The 16,617-nt window shown below is 47.4% G+C and overlaps 1 protein-coding gene across 15 annotated transcripts in view; it reads right to left on the bottom strand.

The window, feature by feature from the left end:
* Positions 1 to 16,617, bottom strand: part of PARD3 (par-3 family cell polarity regulator) — a gene marked incomplete at both ends in the record, with an annotated part of 556,932 nt that overhangs the window by 179,481 nt on the left and 360,834 nt on the right. For all 15 annotated transcript variants that reach the window (XM_080716979.1, XM_080716980.1, XM_080716978.1 and 12 more), the window contains one exon: positions 4,581 to 4,812. In XM_080716979.1, coding sequence (XP_080573105.1) covers positions 4,581 to 4,812 — 232 coding nt within the window. The remainder of the gene's footprint in view (positions 1 to 4,580; positions 4,813 to 16,617) is intronic.

Below are 16,617 nucleotides of genomic sequence, written 5' to 3' on the forward strand. Positions count from 1 at the left end.
CCTGGCGCCCAGGCCCTCCCTCCCCAGCTCTGCGGCCTCACACAGCAAGATCCCGCAGTGGGAGCTGTATACCTGCCCACAGCACACTGGGTTTCTCAGTGGCAGCCACTTTAATTAAGACAATAGGAGCTCCTGAGATGCCAGAGAAGATGCAGCGTGTACAAGGAGAACGTAATATGAACAGGAGACACTTTAAACTTGTTATTTGATTGCTTACAGATTTGAATTTGTGGCTGAAAACTGGCATGAAGGCAGCTCTGCACATCACACCCTCCACAACTGGAAAACACAATTACATGATGCGCAGAGGATGCCGCGCATCGGTTACTAAGCCACAGTCATCTCTGGGGCCATTTACCGGCAGTGTGTGAAACGGCACCGGTGTATGCCAACACTAAAGGCACATGCTCAATGGACCACTCTATCTTTACATTTAACCCAAAATGCCAAGCAACCTGGAGGGAGGGGAAGGGGTGGACTCCGCGAGCATGTCTTTGAGGGAAAACACATGACTTTGTTGTATAAAGAGAACTTATATGTTGTTATGTGTGCCTGAATAAACTAGACTCCCAACCTCTAACCTTGCCCTCAGCCTTTTCTTCATTTGAACCACAAAACAGAAATAACACAGGGCTACACCGCTGCCACACCCAACCCCCCCAAAAGGTAGCAGAGACTAGGAAGAATGTCTGTAATCCCAGCTGACCTTTGAGTAAGTGCTTTCAAAGAACTTCCTAAGGAAGTCACACCCTCTTCTCCTCAAAGGAAGGAGGAGGAAAGGAATTTTTTAAAAATCTTGCTACATTCCACTCTGTAGCTTAAAAGAAGGAAATAATAAAAGAACTGACCTGTGAGTTTATTAGTCTCAAATTAGATACAGTAGATATGGACGGTTGTTTAAAAGTGTTTTTAAAAATTCTAACAATGTTTTAAAAGTCTTCTTAAAATGTAAGGACATATAATAATTGTAAAGGCAGGATTAAGAGCCAGCTTCAAAAAAAGAAGCAAAAAGCTATTCATTTTTATTTTGGTACTGGAGATTGAACCCATGGACATTCTATCTCTAAGCTATACTGCCAGGCCCTTTAATTAATTGATTGATTGATTTTTGGCACTTGGGTTTCTATCCAGGGACATTCTACCGCCCAGCTATACCTTTTGATTTTTGCAATACTGGAGGTGGAACCTAGGGGCAATCTACTTCTGCGCTACACCACCAGCTCTATTTTTTTTTCTTTTTTTTCTTTTTTTTTTTTTTGCGGGTCTGGGGATGGAACCTGGGAGCATTTGACCTCTGAGCTATACCCCCTGCCCTAGATTTTTTATTCTTTAATTTGAAACTGGGTCTCACTAAGTTCGGAGGGCCTCACTAAGTAGCTGAGGCTGTCCACGAACTGATCCTCTGGTCTCAGCCTCCACCCCCCCACCCCATGCTGGGATTACAAGTGTGCTCTGCCACGCCCGGCTTCTATTTTTTTTTTTTTTATTCTTCTTTATTTTGCAACTCAGGGTCTGAGTTGCTAAGGCCTAAGTAGCTGAGGCTGTTGGCGAACAACAATCCTCCTGTCTCAGACTCCCAAACGCTAGGATTATAATCGTGGGCCACCACACCTGGCTTCCTAGCCCTTTTGGTTAATTTTATTTATTCTTGGTACGGGGGATTGAACTCAGGAGCATTCTACTTGTGAACTCTTTCCCCAGCCCTTTTAAAAAAGTTTTTATTTTCAAAGAGAATCTTGCTAAGTTACTTGTCTTCAAACCTATGATCTTCCTGTCTCATCCTCCCAAGTACTAGAATTACAGGTATGTGCTACCGAGCTGGGCTACTTTTAAAAATTTCAAAATAGAGTCTCACTAAATTGCTGAGGCTGGCCTCAAACCTGTGATCATTCTATCTCAGCCTCTCAAGTGCTGCAGGCGTGCGTCATCGCTTTGCCCAGCAGAGACCTCGTTTCATGTTGAAGAGAGTATGGTCACCTCATCATCAAGGAGTAGGATGGCACACGTTAGTCCTCCAGGGCTGAACCAGTGGAGACAGGAGGGGAGGTCTGTGACTCTGCGGGAGACGCACTCACACGTCCCGCTGAGGCGCCATGTGCTTCTGCTGGGCAGTGAGCTGTTTGTAGAATACGGAGATGCCGTGTGTCAACCACCCCCTTTGGTGTTTGTTGGGCTATGAGCTTGATGGCTCTGGTCCTGGGGCTGGGGAGAGCCTGCAGGGGCCGCAGTACACAGGCAAGGAGGAAGCGCGCAGGTCTGAGTATTAAAGAGCTAGGTATTTTATATATCATCTATTTAGCTTTAGCAATGGCCAAGTTTAACAACTGGGTGTAAAATTTCTAAGAACTGAACGAGTGACTCTCATAAGCCAATGTAGGTGGTGTCCAGTAAATCTCTCCTTCCAGATGCCCAGAGGAGTATAAGCATCTGTGACTTTCTTAGCAGTCATTCTTAGACACTGGGAGAATATTATCCTAATTTAAAAAAAGAAATGCCAAAACCACCCTTCGGCTCTTGCCCCTGAAGACAGAATTCTCAAGGTTTTCAAGGGTGTGCACACTTCTGAAGTTACTCATGGGTCAGTGTCTGTGTCACCAAGCTAGCTTTCACTACAGACCATAGGCAAATCCTATGGATTTGCAGCTAGAGAAGCGCCTGCCGTGCTTGGCAGGACTTCTAGCAGAACAAGGCCACGGCGTGCTGCTCTGAGCCTCCTGGGTACAACGTGCATTTCCCTCACGCTCGACGCTCCTTGGGCCCCAAATACAAAGTCTGCTGTTAGGGCTGCGAGTTGTAGGCAAAGATCATTTAGAATTAGTGCAATTCTAGGGGACTGGAAGTTCGTTCATCCATTATCCCTTAATAAGAACAGAGAGAGAGCCCTGCATCTATCAGGTAAATATTGGTCGACGAGTGGAAACCAGCAAGCCATTCTTTTTCAGTAAGACTCCAGGAGACTCTGGGGACTGTGCCACACGTCTCGGGGAGGCTTCGACCCACCTCCTAAAGAGGACAGGAATACAAAGGCCCTCCATGTTCCTGCCAGGCAGTGCCTGCGCTCCATAGAGGGCCGGTCCGTGAGCTCTCACTTTGTGTGTGTGGAGTGAAAGGGCCCTGGCTGACTCGGCTGAAACAGAGCAGCACTCAGAGCAGGTTCATCCTGTAAAGCCTCCTGGATGTGAATATAACCAAGAAAGACGGTCTTGACTGGAGAAGCTTTAGAAGGAGCAGCATACAGATGAGAAAACTGCCTAGAATCGAGGAGCGGCCCCATGTTGTGGAGCTTGGAGAGGCAGGAGTACAGCCCCGATCAAACCACAGGTGCCGCTGCCAGGAGGCCAGGCCCTGTGCTAATAAGAATCCACAGCTCCTTCGCCCGTGCGCCCGGCTTCCTCAGACATCTACAGGACACATCTGCTGTGCCGGGCAACCTGCAGGCTGGCCCCGATCCCTCGACTTTCCGGGCCTGACATGTCTATAACACCCTGAGTTATTGAGGTCAGCCTCAGCCTCGTAAATCAAAGCATTCCTGGAACATAAAAACTCTTGTTCACATTTTGCAATTAAAAACAAGTTAAGGGGAAAGGAGTCATAATGCGGGATATCTACTTTTTGAAAAGTCAAGAGGCTGTGCTGTATGTTTTCAATATTAAACCATCATCTTGATGTGTTTAGGGCTTTAATTTATGGGACAATCAAGCAATCTTTATATTTAACAGTAAATGCCTGAATATTATAAATCACTTTAGATGAACATTTACGGAGGAGTTTCAGTGAAACTTCTGAACAACGTGTCACTTTTATTGTATAGCAATGATTTGTAAAAAATGATATGCCACGTAATCCTGGAGTATAATTTAGGGACACAAAAACAACTGTCAAGAAACAACCAGACACTACGTTTAATGAAGTCTTTACAGACTGAAGTATTAAATTAATCAACACAGCTTAATTGAAGCTTGAGTTCTACCATTTTTAATAGACTTGTTATTAATGAACCTTTAAATGCTACCACTAACTTGAGCTCCATGTTAAATTTAAATAATGAGCCATTGTTCCCACACAAAAAAGAACAAACACTGCTTTAATAGCCCTTTGTCTCCACGGGCCTTTTACCACAATGCACAGCAAAAATACAGTGGTCTCCCGCCTTGCACAGTGTGGTTATTTACAAAGTTGGAAAATATCATCTTGAAGGAGGCCAAAAGGGTCCCAAGGAACTAAAGTGAAATCCTTACGAAAGTAAAAACGCACGAGCTGAGCTGGGACTGGCACAGACGTGGCTGACCTCAGAGGCCTATTTTCCAAGCAGGGCTTCTGGCGTATCTGTTTTACCTCCCGGTCCCATACCGTCACACGCCACCTAGCACGTTGGCCAACTCCGGACCACAAGGGCGAGAGCAAAGGCATCGTGCTAGGCATGCAGTAGGCCGCAGCATCCAGGTGCGTTTGTGTTCATGCTGCGATGTTGCAATGACGACTGCATCTCCTAAAGTTGCCTCCCTCTGCTCGTACCCCACCGTTAGGTGGCGCGTGACTGTACGTCCGGCAGTGCGCTTCGGGGACTGGGACAGGCTTACCTGAACATGTCTCCCAGGCCCTTCAGCATGCCCTTCCTGGCTTTGATCTTCTCCTTTTCCTTTTCTCTCTCTTTCTTCTTCTCCTTCCCAGCTTTGTCCTTTTTCCGGTCAGTCTTGCCCCCTCTCTCCTGGTTCCCGTTCATCTGTCTCTCCAGAGAGTGGGACGGCTGGTCGCTGGCAGTAGACACAGACTCTCGCCCTGACCTTGAACTTTCCTCTGTGTCTTCTTCCACTTGAGAGACAGAAAGAAAAAAGGGGTATTGGAGATAGTGAGTCAAGGCACCAAAGCAAGGGAACTGAAAAGCTTAGGGTTCCCCCTCCTGGATTTTCTACAGCAGGATGGCCCCGCCATCAACGTGGATGGTGATGATGTTGAACGCTGAGCAGAACCCTGTGAGGTTACGTGACGTGGATGACCCCTGGTACATGTGCAACCTACCTAGGTGGAGCCTCTGCCCAGCTAGAGAGCCAGCAGTGTCATGGCAGGGCGGTGTGGCTGTCCCCAGTCAGAGCCTCCTGGCGAAATGACATGTTCTGGGACAGGACTTGCAAGACCCCCTTCTGCGGTGCAGACCCTCAGGAACTGCATGCCCAGCTGCTCAAAGGCGGCTGAACAGAGGTTCAGAAAATGAGGAAATCGACAGTCTTCCCTCCTTCCACCTTGTGGATGAAACCGCTTAGTGACAATATTCTTTCCCTTCAAGCAACACTTCAGACATACGGGGCAAAGACTTGTCTGTGCCCCAAACTCTTTGCATGTGGAAGAGTGACAAGGAACGAAAGCTGGCTTCTACCTCCCAAAAGAACTCGAAGGACTGCCCTGAGTGGGAAGCACGGGTGCACATTATTAACAGGAATTCTCAGAAGTCTTTTCTGAGACTGGTTGCCTATAGCTGTCTTCCAAACACTGTATGAATTATGGGGGAATCCACCTTGAATCCCAACGCCATTCTCTCCAGAATCAAGCTATGGTGGGATCCAGCTGAGCTTCTCGTAACCTGAGGCCGAATGAGCAGCCGGGCCTCATCTCAGTCTTTCCCAAGAACTGACCCTAATACGGCATCAGGTGAAACCCGGTCAGGCTCATTTCCAGCGAGGCACTGGAACGACCACCACAGCCGCATCCAGGGCCTGCAGCACGCTGAGACAGTCCCAGTGTCTTCCCCATCTACCTCTGCATCCTCACGAATTCAAGAGGAGGTACCAAATGATGGCACAACCACGCACAAGTAGGAGTGTTTGGGTTTCTCTTTTTCTAAAGATGCCAGCTACTTAGGAGAACACAGAAAACCCAGGTGTATGATTCTTTTTCTTGACATATTTGGCTAAAAACCCAAGCCAGCGTGGTTCCTCTTCCAGCAGGCCGTGCCCTAGGTACAGCTGAAAAGACAGGATGTCGCTGTGTCTACATCTGAAAGGCCCTTTGCAGGTCATAGAGACCAACTCCGTCCCTCTGGCAGCCGCGTCCTCACAGCCTGGGGCCACGTGTACCATGACACAGCTGCATGTGGGCAAGACCTCCATGCTTTCCTTTGATCAGCCCCGTAACTGCTCAAATTCCATGCTTCACAAAGCTCACGCTTGGGAATCTACCATCCAGGCACTACACTGTCTGCCCAGAGATAAATTCCAGAGTCAGTACAGCATTTCAAACACCCATCTGTGGTCAATCTTGTGCGGTCACCAGAAGCTGTGACTTGTGACTCCATCTGAGAAACTGATGCAAGATGGAGCGTGCACCAGGGACTCTGCACAGGTGCCCCGCCCAGATGGCCCCACCCCTGACATACCTGCTGGGGCAAGGACAGACGGCTTTAGAAAATGGGCTTATCTTTTCTGTCAATTAATATACAAATAATAATTCCAAGTTTGGAAGAGGAAGCCAGTTGCTATTTTTGGATAGACATAATAAAGACCCATAGTTTTACTAAATGTAGGCTGCACATTTTTAAGGCATACACAGAGGAAGGGAAGAAAAACCCAGCCAACTGGCCCAAGCAAGGGCTTGCTAAGAGTGTGCAGTCTTTTCACAGGAGAGCCCCCAGGGAATGCAAACGTGGCCTGCTGGCCTGCGCAGGAGCTCAGCCTCCTGCCTGGCACCTTGCACACCACTGCTTCAACCCTGCAGAAATGGATGCGGCCCCAAACTCAAGACACCAAGTCATTACAAAACAATTCTCAAAAGCTACAAAACAGGTCTTTTGGTATACGCCAGCCAGCTGGATTAAAGCTGGCCAACGTTCCCCAGTGCCTGCAAGGAAACCACCGTTCCCTTTAACTCCACAGCACTTTGCACATGCACAGCCTCCACTGTAGTCTGTTCCAGTGATATCTCACATGTCCGTCTCTATGCTCCTCCAACTACGACTGTCGGGTAGACAGCAGCTGCAAAGCCACGCTACCGCGAGGACAGACTCATGGTCCAAGCTGACAAAGACTTTCCGCGGCCCAACTTTTACCCAACTTCTAGTCTCCCCAATCTTCTCTCTCCAGAAGAAGGCCTGCTCCCTCCCAGGGAGCCCGACAGTGGCCACAGCCCACCCGCAGCAGCAGCTCGCGGTCCACGTCCCGGGTCTAGGCTACGGTTGCTGGTGCTACGTCCCCTCTAATGGATTTGATGACCCTCTCCAATGACTCCAGCTACAAACACAAAAGTGAGCTCAACTGATGTAAACGCCTCAGTCTTCCGCAGCAAGCATTATCATAAATCATGAATGGGAGTGTCAGGCGCGATCCTGAGAGTTTTCTGCCTAATAGTTTTGGCAGAAGTTCAAGGGCATATGTGTGAGCCTGGCTCCACAACAGAGTAAATGCGGCGCCATGCCGCTCACTGTATGCGCAGTCCCTCGGTGCCAATTCCTCTCCTAGCCACAGTCGTTTTCTGGTGGATGTGATGCCACTTATTTTCTGAACTGAGTGAGATAGGGGAAGTATTATTTATTAATTTTGTGTTCTGCGACCTCTTTTTATCAAACGAAAACCCCTGACCTCACTTTGCAGCCCTGAGCCAGTGGAATGATACCTCCACATCTCAGAATTCCTCATGCTTGTTCTGATTTAGATAATGCACTATCATACGAACTCTCCTGGGTGGGTACTGATCTAACTAATCTCTCTGAATGCCAACTAATTAAAAATATTTAGCAATATGGAGCTTCATATGCACAAACATAAGATGTTCTTTTATAGTATAACATTATATATGCTTCAAACTCAGGAAACATTCGATAGGGAAAAATAAGAATTCCTCCCTTTACCCTGCCCCTATATAAAAATGCTATGGCTTTTAGAAGTCCCAATAAATTAGTTGCATGAGTTTAATTTTTTCAAAAATATATACATACATATATATTCAAGGTCACTGATAGCTAGTCAGATTCTAAAATCAATCTTTGCACATTTAATATTAGCTTTATAGCAAGCACCATAAAATATTTTTATTCCCAGGAGAACACAAGGTATTCCTGTAGATGATTTCTCAACTAAGAACAGCACTGGCTGGATCAGCGGTGGACAGCTTGCTCCACTGTGCTCAGACAATAAATTACAAAGTGAGAGCTAATCACACAGTTGCGTTTAGATCATTTACTATTTAAATGCTATATAAATTTTGATGTTTCCCACTTTAATTTTGATCATCTTTAGAGATTATTTGCTTTCCTTTTACAGATAGCCTGAACAAAGAAAGATGATTACCTCCTTTCCAAACAAATAGAAATGTCTATTTCTGACAACATCTCTGCCTGTTTTAACCTGTTCTGAGCACTGAACTCCCAACTACCTGGCACGTGATTACCGAGAGAGACAGGGACTTTCAAGTTTCCTGTCTGAAAGGACGCAGAGTGTGAAGCTGTTTCTTTATCTTTCACGCAGCACCGCCATTCTACAATTAAGACATACCTAATTATCATGTTTTCAACAGATGCAAATCTGGCTCAATTAAAATTCTAGTCCATGTTACAAATTAAGCTAGTTAGTTCTGAAAGGTATCACGTAAGCCTGGGCCACTAAGTAATTTGGGAAAATGGAGCCCTGCGTGGTGATGGTTATGGAGAAAGCGGCTTGGGGTTTTGGGTGGCGTTCTGAGTTCGGCAGCTTCTGCCATCCATAAAACACTTGTACCCAGTCATCACACACTTTACTGTCAAAAGAGTTCAGTCCAAGCCATGTGGGCACGAGTGATTTCTTCCCGTGGAGAAGCGATGCCAGGGTTGATCCTGGATTGACCTCTGCAGGTTGCTTACACAGGATGCATTTCTTCCTCCTCTTCGACTGGGACTCTGGTTGCATTCAGGCATGCACCCTGGCTCCGAGGGATGAGGGCCGTAAGTGTAAGCCATCCTGTGGGTGCCCTGTCCTTGTGGACTTGCTAGGCCACGGTTCTTAGACCCAGAATGGACAGAGTCCTTGCTTGGAGCCATGACTAACTCCTTTCAGTTGGAAAAGAGAGCCAAAAGCTCTGGCTCTACTCTATCGACTGTGGATGCTGGAGCAGAAATACACTGGGTCTTTGATGACCTCACTGGGCTATTTAAGTAATGAGCCCAGAAGCTGCCCGGCTCTGGAACTCATAAGACAACATCTTTCCTTCGGGATGGATGAAGCTGGTCTGAGTTGGATTTGCCAATAAACATAGCTGAAAGCCTCCTAAGCAGGTACACCGTGTAAATCAAACTGGAAAGCAGCTGTGGAGTATCTACACTTACTTATCACAAGGGGAAGGCTTAGCAGTTAATGTCATTTTAGGCAGCTTTGACAAGTTTCCTGGATTCAAAGGAATCACTGGATAGGCATAAGAAAAACACAAAACTAAAGTGATAACCCAACATTATTTCTTATTCACCACTCAACCAGTACTCTGCGAGGACAAAGTTGAAAGCAGCCTTGGTAAATACGTGCTGATTAGTGACCCAATTAACAAGGACCAAAGGCACGAAGCCCTGTCACTTGTTGCTATTTATAAAGGACTCTGAAACCAGAATGATGCAGATGTAGCCTCTTCAGCAATTTCTAAGTTTCTCTGGAAGACAAGGAACCAACAATAAAAACTCTACAAAGGGTGATTCACAGTCTTCATAGCTTATCATCTTAACACAAAATCTAAGTGAGTCACAACTGGATATTAGTAACAGAAAATTCCACTGAACTCTGCAAATCTACAATAGCGATGCTAGATAAATAACGACACAGTGAAACTCGGTGAGGACTGGGCTCGGGGCACAGGAAAGTCTCCGTAGGAAGTGTGTGTGTGTGTGGGGGGGGGGACATAGAGACTGTTTTTCTTTTTTATTTTAGTTGAATATTTTGACTTTGGAAAAGGAAGAAAGATGTAGAAAATGAACAGCTAGTGATACAGATGGCGCCGAGTAACAGATCTGCTGTCCTGGACTCTGACTTTTAACATTAGAAGGATGAGCTTCTGGCAAGACAAACATTTGGCTGAACAAAAAAAATATATATATATACCACACACATGCACAAAGCTGGAATGCAACAGGAGGACATTGGGAGCTTTTATATAAAATGTAGGTTAGGAATAATAACTGATGTGGCAACAAACAAAGTACGCCCATGAACAGAGAGCCAGGTGAGCGTGCAGGAGGGATTCTAGAGAGGGGCTTCGGCAACTGGGAGTTAAAGAGGAAACATTCTAAAGCAGGTGTACTTCACACACACACGTTCTTAGAATACGTGGAAGAACAGAAACGACACAATCCTTCTTCCAAAGATTTTAAGATGCTATCAAAACTCTAGCTCACTTGTTCTTGGCATCTGAACTGCGCTCTGATCTGTCCCGTCCCGCCTGAAGTAGGAAAAAGGCTCCCAGAGATGGTGGCAGGACCCACCCACATCGCCCTGCTCCTCAGCGCAAGGCAGGGAACAGGAATAACGGGAGAAACTTGAGTCTCTGAAGACTTGTAAATTTGATTTTGGTTCCCAAACGATGGTCCACTGTGGATGGCCAGGACAGCGCCAGTCCAGTCCGCATCCTCCATGTGTCTCCCTCGTCCAGCTGAGGACTCTCAGGCCCCAGCGCTCCTCAAGCGCCAAACCTGGGAAACTCCCCGACCCTAATCCACACAGGTGGGGTGGACTACGCTCGGGTGCTACGCAGCCTGTGTTCATCCACAAGCCCGATTAAGAGTTGGCTGCCAGCGGGCATGGCGGTGCACACTTGTAGTCCCAATATTTTGGGGGAGGCTGAGATGGAAGGATCACGGGATGGAGGTCAATATGAGTAGCCTAGTGAAACCCCATCTGAAAAAGTGTATGTAAGAATATATCACTTTGAATCTCACTACAATTACATTGTGCCAAAAATAGTATAAAGATTTTTAAAAATAAAAGGGCATAGCTCAGTGGTAAAGGAACCTTGAATTCAATCCCCATTTTCATTCTCATTCATATTCTCTCTCTCTCTCTCTCTCTCTCTCTCTCTCTCTCTCTCTCTCTCACACACACACACACACACACACACACACACACACACACACACACAGTTGGTTACCAATGGATTGAATGGTCAAACTCCTCAGGAAATTACAAGTCAAATATCAGGCTAGGTGTCATGATTTATTCATACACACTTGATACTTCACAGTACTTACAGTGTGATGGGCTTTACCATTTGGAAGTTTGTTTGCTATTCTACGTGGAGCTGGGAGTGGGGACGCACTCCTGTAATCCCAGCACCTGGGAGGCTCAAATAGGCGGATCATGGGTTCTTGGCCAGCCTCAGCAACTTAGTGAGGTCCTGTTTCTAAATAAAATAGGGCTGGAAGTATAGCTCATAGGTAGAGAATATCCCTGGGCTTACTCCACAGAGCACGCATGTGCACACACACATATACAAACACACACGCAGGCACACATTCTAGATTACAGAACTGAGAACCAGCAAAGGCCCATTCTACCATGCAATTCCCAACTATGATGTGGTAGATATTTAAATGCTTTTCTCCCTACAAAGCATTTAGAAATGAAGATTCTATAATTCAAGCAACTTTTGACGTGATTTTGCACTGCGACATTCTCTTACATTACTTTTCATTTGGAAAATAAATTTAATCAGGAGCTTTGGTTATTTGGCAGTTCCTTTCCTTAAGGCTTCTTTCATTAAACTGCAGGTATAAGTGGGCATAAGATGACATGATGTATTATTCTTTTTCCTACTATTTCAAAACAAGTATTTTATAGGTCAACATCCAAATTATTCATGAAAATGGATTCACTAAATGAAACAGTTGATAAGATACCTTGACTCTGAAACTTATATGCTGACTTCTTACTGAGTTAGTATAATCTAATGAATTCTGGTCATGAGAAAATTAGTTCATATTATTTTAACTCAAATATGGTGACAAGAAGAGGCTAGGAGTGGGCAGAATTTTGAGAATTAAAAAATACACCATATGTCAACTGTGCGGCAAATAAAAGAACACAATTTCCCCAGAAGCCCTCAGATCAATTTAATAATATAAGTTTAGAGTCTTCAAATCTCCTACCCCAAAACAAAATTATGCATATTTTCCAGCAATGCTTTCCTGTCTCCTAAGAGGTGTACAGTATGAAAATACAGCAGGCTACTCGCCCACGGCTTGTGAGACATACAGTCATCATTTAAAATCCTCAACTCAATAGATCCCAAATCCAGCAGCACGATGAAGAGATATATTGTTCTGCTGTATTTTATACCCGCAAACTCCAAGAAAAAGCTGTTACTAAATTAATAACAGGGCTTACATTTCTTGGCAACTTTTAATTAAGGGATTCTGGGTTTTTAGAAAGAGGAAAAAAAAAATCAGCATCCCCAAGCGTTCCCCTGGTCAAAGGCAACTGGTTTACTTGGGGGCCAGGAGCCGCTTGCGACGCCAGGCTGGGTGCGTCATTTGCATGAAGGGTGAAGCAGATTGCGGATGCCCTGACCTGTCAAACACAGGTGTGGCCTCTGAGATAATGGGTCCCAGAGCACAGAGCTCCGACAACTCGCACAACACGAAGCAGCCAGATGGATCCAAGGAGAGACAAAAACTCTGGCTTCTGCCATCTCCACAGGAAGCGCAGAAGTGTGGCAGAAGATGACAGACACCAGACACACGCGGCCCCCGCCCGCCGCCCAGCCTCCTGGCCTGGCTGTCGTCCCAGCCTCCATTTCAGCAAGGCACAGAAGAGGGGCACCTGTTTGGGGCTGAGAAACACAGAGGCGGGGGCGGGGCAGGGCCCAGCCGACCAGAGCATCACCAGGCTGCCCAGGTCTTCCCTGCAAGGAGGAGAGCCAGAAGCAAAAGGGAGCCAGGCGTGGTGGGCACGCTTGTAATCCCCACGCTTGGGAGGCAGAGACAGGAGGATCGCACAGGTTCGAAGCCAGCCAGCCTCGCTGGCTTAAGAGACTCTGTTTCCAAATAAAATATAAATAGGTCTGAGAGTGCAGCCCAGAGGTAGAAGGGTTTCCAGGAACCCCAGTACCACTAAAAAAAAGAAGAAGAAGAAGAAGCAAACAGGAGGCTGCACTGGTCTGGGTGCCCGCAGCCCTGAAGCGCCGAGCTCTGCTTCCTCACCGTGCTCCACTACCTTGGGCAGCAGCTTTTCAACCGCAGCCCCGGCAGAGGCCTCTGCTCCGCCAGACAGGGTCCAGAGCTGCCTAGGGACATGGGCTGTGAACAGGGCTGGCGACGAGAGACAAGGGACCAGGAGCAGAAGTGCACAGGCCAGACCTGAGAAGGTCTGGGAAGGAAGCCAGAGAGCAGCGAAGGAGCCAGCAGGTAGCTCGCAACAGGCCGGTACCTTTGGCCTCCAGTGGGACGTAATGCTGACAGTCACATGACCTCCTGTAGAAAGGGCACCCGATGCTTTTTAAGACCAAGGGTTTACGGAGCCTGAGGCGTGCAAAGTCCGATGGGACAGGATGGGCACAGGGCAGCATCTCGGGCACGCTCACCACCTCTCTGCCCTTGCTGCCACACACTGGCAGGTGTGGGCCGGGAGCGCACTCAAGGACTCGAAGGATGCCCAGCGGCCCCTCCACTGTTCTAGGCCCTGGGCCTGGGAAGCGGGATTAAAACAGTCACAGGTCTCCGTTGCAGGCCACACAGAAGGCGTGAGAGGCTCAAGGGCAGGATGCGGGTAGGGAAGCCTAGGGGTAGGAAGCAGTCGCGGGATGTCGAACTAGAAGGAACCCCAGAAACACAGAAAAACAGAACCAGAACTTTACCCAAACTGCGCACTGCCTCTACAATGTCTAACCTTTATAAAAGCCCCGATGTGAATACGGCTAAGACACTCCTCCAGCGACCCAATAAGCAACAGCTGAGGCCGAGGATGGGAACCCCAGGGAGAGGTGGCACTGGGGCTCCGCTCGCCCCAAACCTGCTGGGCTCGCTCCTGCCGGAGGTCGCAGCACACAGGGAAGAAGGGAGTGACCGACTTGCCCAAAGCTGCCGTTTCACAAATGATGAAGCTGAAGGCCCAGGGCTGAGGGGGTGGACCAAGCCGCGGGCGTGGAGGAAGCACGTCGCCTGTCTCCCACCCCGGGGTTCCTGGCACTAACTCTGAGTCCCACAACTCTACACGCAAATATTCAAAATTTACAGCAGGTGCATCGTGTTGGCCAGATCCAAAGTTCTGCAGACGGAACTGAAAAGTAATGTCAAGGGCGGGACTTCTGAAAACACAGGGACACTCCGTGGCTGCAGCACGGCGGCGCCGAGCATCCATCCCACCCCAGCGCCTTCCAGCTCCTGTCCAAAACCGCACCCTTAGCCGGGCGTGGTGGCGCACGCTTGTAATCCCAGTACTTGGGAGGTGTAATCCCACTACTTGGGAGGTTCACGGCCAGCCTCAGCAGCTTAGCAACTCAGTGAGGCCCTGTTTCCAAATAAAATATAAAAAATAGGTCTGGACAGTGTAGCCCAGAGGTAAAAGGCCCCTGGGTTCCATCCCCAATACAGAAAGAAAGAAAAGAAAGAAAGAAAGAAAAAAAGAAAGAAAGAAAGAAAGAAAGAAAGAAAGAAAGAAAGAAAGAAAGAAAGAAAAGCAGCTATTTTAATATACTGGGATTCCCATTAAGAATCTATTATTTCAGTTTAAGTTTTTTTAATTTTTAAAATACTTCTATTGGTGCATCGTAATTCCACATCACACTGAGATTCAAGCGATGCACCTGTAAGGCGCAGCGCTGGAGCACTTCCTCCTCTCTCCCCACACACCTTACTGAGACTGGTCCTGAAACCTCCAGAAACAGACTGAGCGGCATTTGAACAGTTTCTGGCCTCAGTCCTCCCTCTGCTCCTCCTCCTCCTCCCGACCCCTTCCCCTATTCTGATCTCTCTCCTCATTTCTCTGAAGTTCCCTTTCTTTCTTATATTCTCCCTAGTTCCCGCATATGAGAGGAAAAAGAGGCCTTTACTTTCTGGACTGGCTAGCCCCCATAATATTCCCCAGCCCCACCCATTTTTTCTGCAGATAGCAAAACAGTGCTCTCTGTGGCTGAGTAAAATTCTACTGTGTGTCCAGACCACATTTTCCGGACTGACACCTAGGTGGCCCCACAATTTGGCTATTGTGAGTTCTGCTGCTATAAATATGGGTACAGAACTCCTCCAGAGAAGAAATACAAATGGCCAAGAAATCTATGAGGAAAAAAAAAACTGTTGGACATCACTCGCAATCAGGAAAATACAAATCAAAACTACCCTGGATTCCCGCTAACTTAGATGCACACTACTTCACATTCTAAAAGAAAGCCATGCTCACACCAGGTGAGAGCGGTGTCACATTAGCAGGAACGCCTGCGGCGGCCTCCGCAAGGGCTAAGAGCTCCTGAGGGTGGGTAGGTGTTCCCCAAGGTTAAAGTGCCCCTGACTTGGTCTCCTTGGGTGGGGACTAGTAGAAGACAGCGGAGCCTTTGAGAGATGCTGCCTCTCGGGAGGGACTTGGGCCACCGGCGGAGTTCGCTCAAGGGGCTGTGCCCCTCCCCTCCCGAGCTCCAGACGTAAGCTCACTCTGCCATTACCATGCCGATTACTAACCAGAGGACCAAAGGCATGAGGCCGCCCAACCTGGGACTGGAACCACTAGGACCAGGAGCTAAATGAACCCTTTCCTTCTTTCTTTTATTTTTTTGGTGGTACTGGGATAGTAGAACCCAGGGGCTTTCCACCTCCGGGCTATACTCCCAGACCTATATTTTATTTGGAAACAGGGTCTCATCAAGTTGCCAAGAGCCTCACTAAGTAGCTGAGGCTGGCTTCGAACCTATGCCATCCTCCTGTCTCAGCCTCCCAAGCCCAGCAATTACAAGCGTGTGCCACCACGCCGGGCTAAATATACCTTTTCTTTTTTAAGTGAATTGCCCCGGGTATTACGCTATCGAAATATGAAGCTGACATATACAAGAACATACCAAGCGTGCCAACTCCTGTTCTATTCGAAATGAGTGACGCATCATGTAAGGAGACTGGATTGGACCAAGGGACTTAAATAACATTTAAGTAGAACAAGAAAACGTTCAGAAGCATCCTAAAGTAGAAATGCTAAAAATATAGGGCTTGAGGGGCCAAAGGACTGTATATTTAATATTATTAAATAAACACCCAGAACAGAAGAAGTAAAATCTCTAGATGTCCAGTGTCATGAACAGGATGGCGCGGCGCCATCATTACGGGGCCGTGAGCTCCGTGGGGTCCAGGGCTCAGATGATTCAGGGTCTTGGAGACCAGAGTTGGCAGCGCAGAGAGGAAATGTGTTCTTCCTCTGGCGAGAGGAGGCTGCATCTATTTGAAACCATTGGCTGATGAGAGTGACAATCTGTCCAGATTTAGATGGGGATTAGGGGGGCGGGGGTATGTCGCCAGCCTTCACCCACATCTTGCTTTGCATATTACATTATGGCAGAAATATTCATCTTTCTGAACACATGACACATTACGGGGGGAAATTACATAATTTTGCTTTAAATCTCCGAATGTGTTCTTTTTTATATAAAGCTCTTTGTCCCCATCAGAATCTTCCTTAGGTATGTGTGACGGATGTGGTCTAC

The sequence above is a fragment of the Muscardinus avellanarius genome, assembly GCF_963383645.1.
Source record: "Muscardinus avellanarius genome assembly, chromosome: 20".
Taxonomy (NCBI): domain Eukaryota; kingdom Metazoa; phylum Chordata; class Mammalia; order Rodentia; family Gliridae; genus Muscardinus; species Muscardinus avellanarius.